General features: G+C 37.3%; 1 protein-coding gene across 6 annotated transcripts in view; it reads left to right on the top strand.

Annotated features, from left to right (window-relative positions):
- Positions 1 to 15,407, top strand: part of SYNE2 (spectrin repeat containing nuclear envelope protein 2) — a 280,177-nt gene that overhangs the window by 33,034 nt on the left and 231,736 nt on the right. For all 6 annotated transcript variants that reach the window (XM_074327378.1, XM_074327381.1, XM_074327379.1 and 3 more), the window contains exon 2: positions 9,925 to 10,054. In XM_074327378.1, the coding sequence (XP_074183479.1) occupies positions 9,976 to 10,054 (79 nt within the window). In that variant the 5' untranslated portion in view covers positions 9,925 to 9,975. The remainder of the gene's footprint in view (positions 1 to 9,924; positions 10,055 to 15,407) is intronic.

The following is a 15,407-nucleotide window of genomic DNA, read 5'->3' as shown; positions in this document are numbered from 1 at the left end:
TTCAATTTGTGTTTGCTCTGCTGTAATGGGAGCAGGCTGGGACAGAGAAAAATACCTTGCAGAGCCTGGGCTACTGATCTACGAGAGAGACGAGGTTGAGGGGCAGGGAATGGGGACATAGGGGAGAGGCGGAGTAAGAATATATTCATGAGGAGAATAATCATTAAAAATATATATTCTTGAGTACAAGGAAGTCTTAGGAATATTTTTCTTATGAATAATAATCAGCTAATTTATCATGCTTCTCAGTACCTGCTTCTACACCCCACTGGAGCATTGTTAATCCACTGCTTATAGGCAAGACTCCACGGACTCAGGGTTATCATGGGAATGGGGCCACAGGTGACATGCACTGAGTACGGGAAGATGGGGGCAGGAGCAAACAGAACTTGGCAGAGGTGACAGAGTAGGCTGCAAAGTCATTCATTGTGTTTTAGGTGTGCTTCCCCATGTTGTCTGCAAATAGGTCTCTTCCTAGAGCTTAGAACTGGAATCTAGCTGTCTTCAAGTGACTTGGCATTGAGAAATATTTTAAGAATCTCATTTACTGGAAGCACATAAACTTTCATTTTCCACTAGTAAAGTTTTCTTTCTCATCACTGAAGAACAATTTGCATTGGTGTCTCATTTTGTAGTTTTTCAACATGTTACATATGTTGTCTTTACAGAAAGTCTGAATTAATTTAACTCACTTATTTGTAACCTCCCTTATTCTAGAGAAAGTTTGAAGTAGTTTACAGAGAAACATAAAGTTCAATGGAGTAAAAAAAATAGATGAGGACATTGTAGTGAAGAAAAAATAAGGGTAGATGAATAAAGCCAGTAGGAAAGGAAATTGTTTTCCATAAAGTCGTTTGTAGTTGCTAGATCTGGGCTATACCAGCCAAAAAAAGAGGGAAAACTTTGTTTATAAAAATAACATGGTCATTAGATTAAAAGAATAAACGCTCAGGATCACAGTTTTTCTTGGTACTGAAACCTGAGAGAATTTCCACAGCATGTTCTCATAGACGGAACACTGTGGCTTACAGTAGTAGGTTTCTCTTGACTGTTTCCTAGAATAACCTGCTCGGTAAGGCTTACGGGATAATACCAGAATGCATTTTAATCAAAGCAGTTTTCTGAGGGGGTAAAACAATGCAATTCAGGTCCACAGCTCCCCGATGACTGGACAGGATCCAAAGACAACATCCAGGAACCGGAGGACTCAGCCTTTCAGGCATTCCTCCAGGAATATTATTTCTTGTAATCCAGTGTTTTCAAATGTGCAGCAGAGAACTTTGGGTTAGATGCTTTGCCAAGAGCCTGAAAGTCTGTGAGTTGGCTCAGACAAAATCATTATTGTCATTTCACAGATGAAGAAGCAGGGCCTTGGAGAAGCTGATGATTGTCCAAAGCCGTGTGGTCCGTCAGTGGCACAGCTGGGACTAATGCCAGTTCTTTCAACTAAGTCTAGCGCTCTTCCAACCACTTCATTTCTCTCACTTAAGGAGAACTCGGTTGCGGTTTTAAAGTGTTAACAATGGCTATTTTAAGTATATATAATGTACTCCCTACTTAGATGTTAAATTCTTAGAAGAAAGAAAACATTCACTATAGAGCTGAAGTCCCATCCACTCTGAACTTGGTGGTTATCATTCCTGAGCGTGTTTTTCTTTTACCACATAGGTGTGTGTGTGTTTAAAATTTACATGAAATATATCAGTCCTTTTACACTTGCCCCTCACCTCTTTATAGTTTTGACATAGAACCTTGCTGATACTGGTCATTCATTCATTTTGGCTGTGGAATAGTCTTCTCTTGTATGAATCAACCACAGTTTATCCTGTTTCCTCCCAAGGGGATTCGAATATTTCCAATTTTTTCTATTACTAACAGTTCTTGAACATGTCTTCTTGGTCTAGGTGCTATTTTAGGACATTTTTTAATTGGTAGAAATTTATTAACTCACCAACAATTGCTGATCCTACTTGAGCATCAGTCAGATGCCAAGTCCTGGGTAAACCTTGCACCCAAAATACTGTTTGGGTCCCATTATAGCCAGTGCTGATTTGGCCTCCATGCTCCTTCACTGCCCTCCAACTCCCTGTATGTCTGTAGTTGATTGGTTCAGGTTCTTAACTGTCACCTGTTCCAAGTACCATTCATCTACCCGACCCTTGCTCCCCTTGCTCCCAAGAGATGACCTCACTTCTTATTTTCCTGAGAAAAATGAAGTCATTTGATGAGAGCTTCCCAAATCCTTCTCTCCCAAACTTCTCAGCATTTCCACCCAGAAGAACAGTGATGTGTTTTGCAAACCACAAATTCTTTATGGAATGAACAGAGGTATACATTTTTAAAAAGTCTCTTAGACCCCAAATTGGAACTTTGTCTTACTAAGAGCAGCACCATCTTCAAAAATCACTGTTTCAAATACCCTTCTTCTAGCTTAATCCCTACGGTACTCGCATTATAACGATTCTTGAACTTCACTGATGTCTGTCTGTGTCCGCCCCCATTCTGTCTCTTCACCTTTCCTGTCTTCACATCCCCTCTTTCCGTTTCACCCAGCCCCCAGCTCCCACCCTAGACATTTTCCCCAGAGCACTATTCTTTTCCTGCACTGATCTGCTGCAAGGCTGTCATCCTGGGACCTTTATTTCTTCTGTGTTCAATATCCAGTCTCTGTTGTTTTCCTTTTTTAGTATCATTTTCTGTTTTGTGGGAAGACTTCCTTTCCTCTTATTTTGTTAGAGTAACTCTTCAGTAGCTTTCTAAGAATGAGTGCATAAGGACATAATTTGTTTTGGAAACTTTCATGTCAGGATATGACTTTTTTCTACTCTACCACTTGATATCAAGTGGTAGGGTATGAGTTGGATATGGATTATAGGTTGAAAATAATTTTCTATATCATTTTTAAAAGTGGTAAAATATACATAATGAAATTTACTAATTTAACCATTTTTAAGTGTACAGTTTGGTGTATCAAATCAGTCAAGCAACCTTGTTGGCACCAATTTCAAAATACCATGTTTCCCCGAAAATAAGACCTAGCCAGACAATCAGCTCTAATGCGTCTTTTGGAGCAAAAATTAATATAAGACCCAGTCTTATTTTACTATACTATAAGACCGGGTATAATATAATTATAATATAATATAAGGTAATATAATATAACATAATATAATACTGGGTATAATATAATATAATACTGGGTCTTATATTAATTTTTGCTCCAAAAGACGCATTAGAGCTGATGGTCCGGCTAGGCCTTATTTTTGGGGAAACACAGTATATTCAGAATCTGACCCTGATCACTACTTCTGCTCGTGCAGCCCTGGTCCCAGCCATCATCATCTGGATTACTATAACTTTTTCCTCCCAACGTTTTATTTTGAAAATACTCAAATATACAACAAAGTTAAAGAATTTTACACAAATACTCATATTCTCAACACCTAGATTCTACCTTTAACATTTTACCTTACTTGCTTTCTCATTTATTGGTTATCCATCCGTCTGTCCATCCTTCTGTAATAACCTGTTAACTAGCCTCCCTACTTCATTCCTTGTCCCATCTTTTGTTCTCAACATACCGATCTGGGTGACAATTTTGAAACATGTGAAATTATATCTCCCCTCTGCTCAAAACTCTGATATGGCTGCCCATTTCATTTCTGCTAAGTCTGTAGTCTTTATGATCCTAAAAGGGAAAATTGCCTTGGTAACTTGCTGATTCCTGAGGAATTATGAATCCATACCGAGTTCTGTGCAGTGTTACCATTTACATCACTGAGGATGAAATTGACTTTTGTCTTTTGGAGGAAATAAAACAAACTGTACTGTTTGTTCAAGAGGGCTGTGATAAAAATCTTTAAGCATTTGTGCCTGCCAAGGTGGTTTTCTTGCGTTTTACTCTCGGGTTCAGCATGTGTGTGGTGTAGTTGTTTATAAACAAGATTAAGTCTGGTTTCATAAGAGCTTTCTAAAATTGATTCTGTCCAATAGAATATGACTTTTTGCTTTCATAGTATTCGAAATTCAATGAGTAAAGAAAACGCTAGTGAAATGTGTTAGCATCATGAACAAAAACTTTAAACTGTATCTCTCGTTTTACAGTACATTGTCATGTGAAGGTGTAAAATGGGAAAAAAAATGTTGATTCTATTTGTCACTGCTATTTATGAGCTTTAACATAAAATTCATCTTACGGTGTCATTTCTAAAATTATTCGGTTATTACCAATTACAATTTTTTTTTTTTAAAGATCTTATTGGGGAAGGGGAACAGAACTTTATTGGGGAACAGTGTGTACTTCCAGGCCTTTTTTCCAAGTCAAGTTGTTGTCCTTTCAATCTTAGTTGTGGAGGGTGCCATTCAGCTTCAAGTTGTTGTGCTTTCAGTCTCAGTTGTGGAGGGCGCAGCTCAGCTCCAGTTGCCATTTCTAGTTGCAGGGGGCACAGCCCACCATCCCTTGCGGGAGTTGAACTGGCAACCTTGTGGTTGAGAGGATGTGCTCCAACCAACTGAGCCATCTGGGAGCTCAGCGGCAGCTCAGCTCAAGGTGCTGTGTTCAGTCTTAGTTGCAGGGGGCGGAGCCCACCATCCCTTGTGGGAGTCGAGGAATTGAACTGGCAACCTTGTGGTTGAGAGCCCACTGGCCCATGTGGGAACTGAACCAGCAGCCTTTGGAGTTAGGAGCACGGAGCTCCAACTGCCTGAGCCACCGGGCCAGCCCCACCAATTACAATTTTTATTTTTATTTTCTTACCTACATTTGCTAGTTCCTCCAGGTTCCTCTTTGGTGTTTTCTTTTTTGATCTCTTTCATTCTTGGAGGCTCTCCCTGAATGTCTCGTAATCTTTGGCTGTCTGCTCATATTTGAGTGAGAAATGAAAAAGCCAATTAGTGGAATTTCACAGTAGGGTGATTTGGCAGAAAGCTGACCTTTCAATTGAGGAAACCCAAATATCAGTATCTGGAGGTCTTTTTTCTAGGGGTTTTTACTTTCTCCAGAAAAGAATCTTCTGAAATCCGACCTGTGGGTGGAGCTAGGATCTGGGGAATAGGTCAGGCTGCTAGTGCTCTGGGAGGGTCCTGTTGTTGCTCTGCAGACCTGTCTAAAATCTTGCTGTCAGTCCTGATCTTCAACACTCTCTGTTCCATTCGTTTTCAGACCTATGTCTCACCCTCAGCTTCTGCCGTAGCTCTGATTAAGAAATAGGATAGGAAGCATTTTGCTCAGTCTGTTGAGATCTTGCTTCCAGCTGTGTTCTCTATTTGGCTCAAATAAACTCATTAAAAATTAAAAAAAAAAAAAAAGAAATAGGATAATCCTGATAAATTCGTTTCACAGACTATAATAAATAATGTTTATATATTGTAATACATCTCCCATAGTAAGCACTCAATAAATGTTAGTTGTTACGGTAGTTTTTTAGTTTCATGTGTTGTACCATTGAATTCCAACAACCACCCTATAAGTATTACCATTCCTATTCTGTAGCAGTGGACACTGCAGTTCAGAACCCTTGGGACTTGGTCAAGGCCAACAGAAGGCTCTTTTAGGGAAGTTGCTACATTCACTCAGAATGTTTTTAACATGGTTGAAGTGGGTTGTTTAGTGGCTCAGTTGGTATTGGCTGGTAAGCGACACTGCTTCGTTGTGAGGTAGCAAGCAGTGGTATCGTATCCAGAGAATTGCTACATGTTTGTATTCCAAAAGGGTAGTGAACAGATAGGATTCATTGTTCTGGCATTTTGTGGTGGTCATTAGAACAATAAAGTGCTTGAAGGAGATAATAGACTTTAAAAATCATCTGGTGTGGGAATTTGCCCCAATTGCTTCTAGTCAAAGGATGATGAAAAAATAAGTAATAACAGAGTTAGGAAAAGTGAATGGGATAAAGATGAAGAAATTTATTGCAAATGTGTCACCAACTTTCTTCTGTGAGCTTGTAAGCAGATCAAAGTTAGTAACTGTCCGTTGCTAGGAATAGCTCTGTCACTTAACTGACAGGAGGGAGATCCTTCAGCTATCCTAGGTGGGTCATAAATAACATGGTGCCCCTGAAGAATAGAAAACAAGAAGGAGGGAGGCACCCCAGGGAAAAAGCTAACATTTAAATCACTCTTTTAAAGACTTGACTGAATGTACTTACCATATCCCGCTATGCTACACCTCTGAACAATTTTGAAGACGAGATAGATGTCCCTTTCTCCCTATTGACAGTGATTTTCCCAGTGCGATTAGACTGGCAGGGCTTGTTAGCAAACTATCTAATAATGAGAAAGTAAATACTCGTTGAGCTACTGCCCAAAAGGCTTTTAGGAGTCTTTTCCTAAATTTTTTACCAACTCTGAGAATTTTTCTAATATTTTATTTGTGTTGAGAAAGTATTTTTTTCCTTATGAAGATACAGATATAAAGATTTCATAGTATATGGATTGCAGAACTGACCCTGAACTAGACAATACCTTAGTCCTCATTTTGTTGTCATTTCATTAAAATAAAAGTAAAAGCATTTTTCTTATTGTCGCAGAAATATGCATTTGTCTAAAATTTTTAAGGTGCAGATAAGCAAAACAAAGAAAATAAATAATTCCATTCATTAGAAGTAATATATATTCAAATTTCATTGAGTTGAAAAATTCTTATCATAATAATCCAAAATAAATGCCAAGATTTCTATAAAAAGGGGAAATGCTCTAGTGTTCTGAGGTTTGAGATGCCAGAGGCATAGAAAGATATATCACATAAGCAAACCACAATTGTTTTGAAATAGCTTATGACATTTGTAAAAGCGTGTATATTAATTTACATGAATTTTAAAAATGTAGTTCCACATGGTTCTACTTGATCTTAGAATCTCTAATGCCTACATCAATTTTTTACTCAGGGTTTGTCTATTTGCCTGAAGATGGTCCATTATTCACTTTTAAGGATAGTCTCATTTATTTTCATTCTAAAATAAATGAAATTTGTCACATAATTGTGTGTAACTCTTTTTGAAAAGGAAAAGTAAAGCTGTAAGGAGCACCTGGAAAGGGCTGTTCCTGCTGTGATTCTACCTGAGAAAGCAGTTCCTGTGCTCCCCACAGGGAAGTCAGAGCACAATGATAGCATGGCCCTCAGGGAGTTTGGTCCATAGACTCTGGTTTTGGCCAAGCCCTCATTCCTTTTTTTGCCTTCCGTTTTCACACTCTCTCTAGCTTCTCAATTCAGATCCTGAGAAATCTCTCACAGCTTTTCTTCTCTACTCTGTTCCAGTTTTTCATGGGCTCTAGTTGGCAAGTAAATTCCTCTCTAGAGATGACTCATGAAAAAATGTTGGAAATGTCATCATAAATTGTCTTTAGTCAGATACTCACGACCTCTGTAACATGTTTTGATAAATAACTGTACTAAGACAGTATTTGAGATAATAATCTAACACATCCAGTTGTTGATTCATTTTTAAAATTTGGTTTTACTTTTGATGGGCATTTTTTGGAAGCTCTAGGATATTCTTTGGTAAATAAAATATTATATTTTGTCGACTTGTTTGCTAATAAATTTTTATTGTTAATAACAAATCTCTCAGGTAAATAGTTTAAGGTCTAGACTTTTTTTTTTTTTTAACTAATAATTTTTTCAACAACTTTAAAATACAGTTATAGTGAATCCCACATACCAGTCTCCCACAGGCACATTTCTTGATTCTCTGGTTGTGAATTTCTTCTCTATTGCTCTTTTTATTTTTAATATAAATAAGGCAAAGCTCAATTCTTTCCTCTACATTTGATGCCTTATATTTGATTAATATTGAATGGCAAGGAATGGCTTTGAGAGATACTCTTTTTAAATTCAAGTTATCCGAATAATGCTAATGGGACTATTTGGGGTAAAATGTTGTTTTATAGTAAGTACACTTCTGACATTCACATCTGTTTCCAGCCTCCACTGATGGGGCACACCTTATTTGTTTCCACAGCACCTTCTACATATGTTTCTTAGAGGACTCTGGTCAATATTCTGTTCATTGTCATCTGCAGATTGAATACCTTGACAGCAGGGTCCAACACAGATGAAGGAAAGAAAGAATAAATGACATCTGGCGAAGTTTTAGCTAGCTATACGAGTTACCAACCTGTACTGGTTAAGAACATGGAGTCTGAAACCAAAACCACTTGGGATCAAATCTTAGCTCTATCATTTATTAGCTATGTGTAATTAGACAATTGTTTATGACATTTGTGCGTCTCAATTTTGTCTTTTTAAATATGAAGATAATTACAGTAATTAACTCATACAATTGTTATAAAGATTAAATGAGGTTATACATGCAAAGTGCTTAGAAAAGTGCCTGTGTATTGTAAGTGCTATAAAAGTGTTTGCTTCTATTGTTACTATCCTTTTTTGCTTGTTTGTCTGTTTGTTTGTTTGTTTAACTAGCCCTGGCTGGAACAGTGGGGGCCCTTAGGAAATTCATTCAGGAATTCAGTTTCTCTCCCCTTGTCATGAAGAAGTGCTTTGTGTTTACTTTAGGTTTAGGAGCCCTTGGGTATAGGAAGGGGTGTGAGTGTGTGTGGAGGTCCTCAGTACATCAAAATCTGAGGGCGTTTGTACCTTTATCCATCTTCAGGCTTCACAGGTTCACGTGAACTAACAGCTTTTTATTTTGATTAGAATCCTATCAACTCAGTATAGTAACACTGTTAACCTCAGACAGGCTCTGATTCGTCTTAATTCAGAGGCTAAAACAATTATTAATTAATAAACATACTTTATTTGGTAGGTAAAATCTTTAACTCCATGGGAGGGATAATAAAAAGGGTTGTGGATGCTAAAGAGAGTAGGAGAAGATAGCATTGAAAGATTTTTGAAGTCTGGCTGTAGGTTTAATTGTTTAGTGATTTTTATTCTTTGCATTTTTTAAAAAGTGGTCTATTGAATATTTAGTACGATTGCGTCTAGCTGTTGGCTTCAGGTTTATTTATTTTTTTAGCCCCCCCCAAACATTTTATTATGAAGGATTTCTATTATGTGGTAAAGTTAAAAGAGTTTACAGTGAACATTCATATACTCAACCCGTAGATTCTACCATTAACATTTTGGTATACTTGCTTGACCACAGATCTGTACATTTACCCGTCCCTCTAGCTAGCCTCTGATACATTTTATATTTTTATATGTTTGGTTAGGTTTATTTTGATAAAAAAAAAAGTCATCCGTATGGGAGAAGTCAGTGTTTTATTTTCAACCCCAGGATACAAATAGTGGCATACACATACATGAAGCAATACTTTTAAAGAGTTGCAGAGTAAGAATTACTTTTACTGGAAGGATTCTTTAAGAGTCAAAGTGGGGACAGAGAAAGAAGTGTGTAGGTGGAAAGATAAGTACTTGGGAAAATAACTCAGTCTGATAGATAACCGATCAAAACATTCTTTTTGATACAGTTTTTTAGTTTCACTTTGCAAGTCAAGCAGGGTCAGCCCTTATTGTTTCTAGTAAATGGCGACATTTATGGAGCAGGAAAGGAATTAAGTTAAATAAAAAGTTTTAAAGAAAATCCTTGCAGGATGGAGGTTGATAATAAAATACACAAAACGCCTAAGATACCAGTTTGTGTCAACTTTACTTCCTCTAGACAAGATATGGAATCTAACTGCGTAGCTTTTCTTTTTACCACGAATGTAGAATCCACAATGCTGGCTCTTTTGGAGTTCTGCCAGCAACTCCAATGTGCATGAATAGGTCACAGGGCAAAATCTTGATTATGATTCAGAAAAGAAGGCGTAGTCACTTTTGTTCCTCATGAACTAAGGAAGCAGTCACCAGAAATTTCTGCTTCTTTTGGAGGGCAGGTTTTGGTTTCTGTTGTTTTCTGGTGATGCATATTGTCTAGAAATGCAGAACTGCAGATATTAATGAGCATTTATCCCTTTTACTTTTAGTTCACTTCTTGAACTGAGATGGACATGATATAATCTCCTTTGAGTAAAAGGATGGCATCCAGTCCTGTGCTTCCCGCTGAAGATGAGCAGGTTTCCTTGGGCATCGACGATCTCCACATTTCACTGCAAGGTAATTAAGATTGGGTGGGGTAGCACCGCAGCAACTGTGGAAACCTGACCCTCATCTGTTCACGACTCATACTGCTTTCTGTCTCACGTTTTTTTCCAATTGTAGAACCTCCCAGCATACTGCTTTAATGTTTTTATTGCTATCTCAGCTCTCTAGAAAGTAAGGACTACCTGGAAGGAATTTGGTATCTCGGTTTTTCACTCTGAGTTTATATATTTTATTTGCAGTGAAAATTAAATAGTTAAGCATAGTTTGCTTGGCATTGTTTGCACTTGTGCGTCTTTGTGCATAGCCTCTCTTAAATGTACATTCTATTTTGCATTAATAGAAATGAATAGTGATATAAGTGAGTGACGACCTTTCGGCCATGTGAATCGTGTACATTTATGCAGAATAAGTACTGTCTGTATTTTTATTTTCTAAGTGCTTCTTGTGGAGTTTGGTAATATCTGTTTTGTACTTTGAAAATTTATTAGCCACTAGACTTTCCTCTTTTGTTGATAAAGCAAATCGTGGAGCTGAGTAAAGTTAGCTAGTGTAGAAGAAATAAGGCTATGGCAAGTTTTTGCAAATATTTAGGTAACTATGTATTTTAAAGTAATTTAAAGATTATGAACAGTATTATGCAGCAGTTCTTAGAATGTTACTTAGAAGCCATAGATTGTTGAGTCCTTTATTACTTTTATTTCTAATTTTATTTATTAATTTTAAATTGAGGTGTAATTGACGTACAACATTATTTTAGTTTCAGGTATACAACATAATAATTTGATATTTGTGTATATTGCAAAATGATAACCACAATAAGTCTAGTTAATAACCATCACCACACATATTTACTGAATTTTTTTTCTTGTGATGAGAACTTTTAAGATCTACTCTTCTAGCAATTTTCGAATATGCAGTACAATACTGTGAATTATTGCTGCCATACTATACGTTTATTTGAGACATTTATGATAAGTTCCCAAAATGACTTTCTGATATCTTTTTAAAGATGATTGATTAAGTTCTTGACTTTGGGGTCAATAGTTATGGCAATAGACTATACCTATGTGTATCAGGCTTTTAAAAATAAATATCATGTAATTCATATAGACTAAGAAACGTAATATGTTGAGAGGTAGTACTTTAGGTAAGAATTTAAAAAATTCTCACTAAGTACATTTCTTATGGTGTCATATATAAAAATCATAAGTAGTTGGAATAAAATTTTCATTTAATTGAAAAAAAAATCAATGTTCTTATTTTTCTCTGAAGTTTTGGTGGCATGGGAGTAGTAACTCATGTAACCTAAAACGTATCAGGAAGATAGTGCATCAGTAAATACATAAATCTAATTTCTTTAAAATTTTCTTTCAATTACAGTTGACATTCAGTATTATATTCATTTCAGGTGTACAGCCTAATGGTTAGACATTGATAACACTTATGAAGTGATTCTCCCGATAAGTCTAGTACCCCCCAAACACCATACGTTGTTATTACCGTATTATTGACTGCATGATAAATCTAATTTCTAAGGCTTGCTCTGTCACCTGCTAGTTTGAATTTGGACAAGAGACTTTATCTTTTTTGAACGTCAGTTTCCTCATATTTGAAATATGGATGATAATGCCTATATTGCAGCTACGTTTTGAAGATGAACAATACTACATGCACAGGGCTCAGTGCAGTTCCTGACAGAGTAGAAGCTCAATGAGCACATTGTTATTTGTTTTTATATATTTACAGTGAAAACCTTTGTCTCAAAGGATTTCTTCTATAGGAGCACAAACCTGGAGTAGAAACTGCATGGCTGATTAAAAAAAAAAATTGTAAACCAGAAGTCTGGCTTTTACTGTTTTGCTTTGTTTGGACATTTCTATCTGATGGCTTCCTGTCACATGTGGGATCAAGTCTAGACTTCTTGGTGTAGCTCACAGGCTCTTCTTCTGGTGCTCACCTTTCTCTCTGCCCACATCTCCCACCTCACCCCACAAGCACCCTGTCTCCATCCCCACAGCTCCCTAAGGGGCCATACTCCCCCTGCCTGAGTTCAGGTTGTCCCCCCTGGAGCTCCCTGCCTCCTCTTCCCACCCATCTATTCCTTCTCTATCCCAAAGTCAGCCAGACTCAGCCTCCTCCTGAGCCCTACTCTCTCTCCTACCGAGATTCGCACTTCCTCCTCTGTTCTCCCAGGGTACCATTGTAGCACTTACAGTGTTACAGTTATTAGATTTAATGTTTTCTTCCCCACTGCAGAGCAGAGTGTGCTCCAAGACTTTTATGTACATGCTCTAGCTTACATACCACTCTTACATACATTACTCATTTGATCCTCGTTGTGAGGTAGATATTTTTATCTTCAAGGCACAGAGAAGCTGTGGCTTAGGAAGATGGAATTACTTTCCCAGAGTCACATACCTAGTGAGCAGCCGAGCTGGGTTTTGACCTGGAGGATAGTTTTCTTTCCGCCGCACCACACCCCCTCAAACACATTTCAAAGAACAATTTGAAAGAGGGAATTTCCCCAACAACTTTCGCTGGAAAATCCCCTTAAATCTTAGCTTTATCCCAGTTAATCCATAGCAAACTTTTGCAGCCTGAATATAGTTGAACACCTTTAAGTAACATTAATGATCTCAGGCTTACAAGTAGCTTAAAATAATTAGCAAATTAGTACTATGAAGTGAGTGGTTTGTTATAGTGTGTTTAGAATTATACTAGGTTGTACAATCTGCTTTACAATTCGAGACGAGTATGGGGTGCTTGCAATAAAAATGTGATGTACATTTATTACAAGTGTGGATGATTTTCCTTTATGCTGTATTTAGAGGATCGTGGTGCTGGATGCATTGTTTTGTAGCAGGAGAGGTGGAAATCTAATACTATAATGTGGTGAGGTTGACATTGGGCAATGGATGCTCCCATGAGCCAGGTACCCTCTGGAATATCAGCCAGGAAGTTCACATAACTATAGAATGAAGGTTTACCTGTGAAATGAATGGATATCCTGAAGTTAAGTTCTTTATTGTCATCAGCAGATTTATAAGGATTCTTTCAGCTTAGTTGCAGGAAGAAAGGAAGAAAGAGGGAGGGAGAGAGGGAAGGAAATTAGGAAGGAAGGGAAGGAGGGAGGGAGAGAGGAAGTAGTATATATTTCTGAAGGTAACTTTGGTTTTGTGGCAGGATTGTTATTTAGACAAAAAATTGACGGACAGTATTATGTACACTAGCTACTACTGAACTTCAGGCTTTGGCAATCATCTTAAAAGCACTCGGCTTTGTACACTATGTAAGCAGACTTGTATTTCACAAAATTCAGATGTGCTTAATGATCCTTGTGTAATATGAGAAAAGAGATTTTGTGTAATGTGAGAGCTCAGGATCACTGCTCATAAGAAAGATTTTTCCTCATTTTAGAACCTTGGCCTATTTAACTTATAAAGCCTACTTTATTTTAACCAAAACTTACCTAAGTTGAGACAATTATGGCCATACCCTGACTTAGAATAATATGCTCAAGGAAAGATTAAGATGTCTGACCTGAAATGTAGTGATTCATTGCTGATAGGCTGTGAAAACAGATAGCCCGTCTGTGCAGGACCTGCAAGGACTCAGGCCTAAGGAATCAGGAAGTACTTTGCTGAAATTTATAGAGCAGGACGATAAACAAGTGACTGCATCTTTCTTTTTGCTCATCCTTTGAGAAAAATGTTTTTATGAGGGATTACTGAGGGCCCTTTTTGTAGGGAGATAGTTATGTTCACTTAGTTTTGTGAGGAGAATAGCACTGATATGGTTGGATTATTGGAAGGAGAAAGAAGTGGCATTTGTGAATTTGAGCAGATCAATGTAAAAATGGAACTTAGTGCATTTTGCACTACTGTGGATGGTCCATATTTTAAATAAATTTGACATATGAAAGTTCAAGCTATTAAAATGATAAATAGATGGCTGTCTTTACAAGTTAATTTGCTTTACCAAGGTGTCCATTACAGAATTTCTTTAAAGATTTAAATTTCCTGGCAAAATAATAGGTGCTTCCTTTCCTTTTATCCTAAGAAAATAGTAACTGCATATTTTGTCTGAAATAACATTTCTCCTAAGTTCTCCAGGTGGAAAAGGTGTGTTCAGGGAACAATTCTTTGAAGCATTGGATTGATATGATTATGAAAGCAATAAGGGATCAAGATGGATAAGTATCACAGGATTTTCAAGTTGGAAGGGACTTTCTTTGCCATTCAATTTAATGTGAGTCCAAAATAGGAATCCCTTCAGAAGTATTTCTCAGATTAAGAACCTTGAGGGAATTGAATTCAAACCCATGAGGTTTGGGGATTATGCTTTTAGGTACTAGGTAGCTATTGGGTCTTTTTTTCCCCCTTTCTTCTGCCTCCCCCTGCCCCACTCCAATTCAAGTCATAGTTTCTCAGTCTAGTTGCGTAGGACACAGCTCCCTGGCCCAGGCTGGTATTATGAGCCTTGCGCTCCCTCCTGCTGAGGTAATTGGTTGCCGGTCGTCTGTGGGCCGCTCACAGCAAAGCTATTGGGTCTTGGGAGTGAGAGTGTAGAACATGGTCAGAGGCCAGAGTTGTGTGGTAAGGTGACTAATCTGGTTTTGAGGTATAGGAAGACTTAAAAAGGGTGAAGGCGAGACAGTGGAGTTGGAGAAACCAGTATGAAAGCCTTGCACATATCTGGATGTTGGGCAGTGTTTGCTTGGATTAGAGTTACAGCTGAGTATGAAGTATGGAGCAGATATGAAGACCATTAAGGTCGAATACTCAATAGGACTTTGCAACTATTGAATATGGATAATAAGTAGAGTGACTCCAAGGTTTTTAAGCTGAGCTGCTTGGGATAATAGTGGTAGCACATATAATGTCCAAATCAATATCTTCTTATTTTGTGTGTTTTCATTTAGTATTTTACTAGCATCAAATAATAAGACTGTTGAATATTATTTTATATCAATGTGCTCAAAATAAGTTGTAGATAAAATATACTATTTACAAAGAGACTATTTCATGAGAACCTCCTATGTCAATGAAAGAGTAAAGGCACACTCTAGGTGGAGGACCCATTTGAAAGCCAAATTAATAATAAGTGATATTCACTAATTGGCTGACTCATCTTGTGATATTTTAAATAACAGCGATGGCAATTTTGAACTCTTTTGGACACTGCATATTTCTGATGTTATTTCTTTTGAACAGGTAAATATAATTTGTTGGCTATAAAAGGACACAATAAATTTACATAACAGAAGCAAGTTATTTTGTTTTCAAAAATGAGGTAGGCCAGTGCTTTAGAAAAACAGCATCTGAGTACTGAATGTTATCATTAATTAGATACAGAACTAGGAAGG

This window comes from Rhinolophus sinicus, linkage group LG03 (assembly GCF_036562045.2).
Source record: "Rhinolophus sinicus isolate RSC01 linkage group LG03, ASM3656204v1, whole genome shotgun sequence".
Taxonomy (NCBI): Eukaryota; Metazoa; Chordata; class Mammalia; order Chiroptera; family Rhinolophidae; genus Rhinolophus; species Rhinolophus sinicus.
This window is presented reverse-complemented; position numbering and strand designations above follow the sequence as displayed.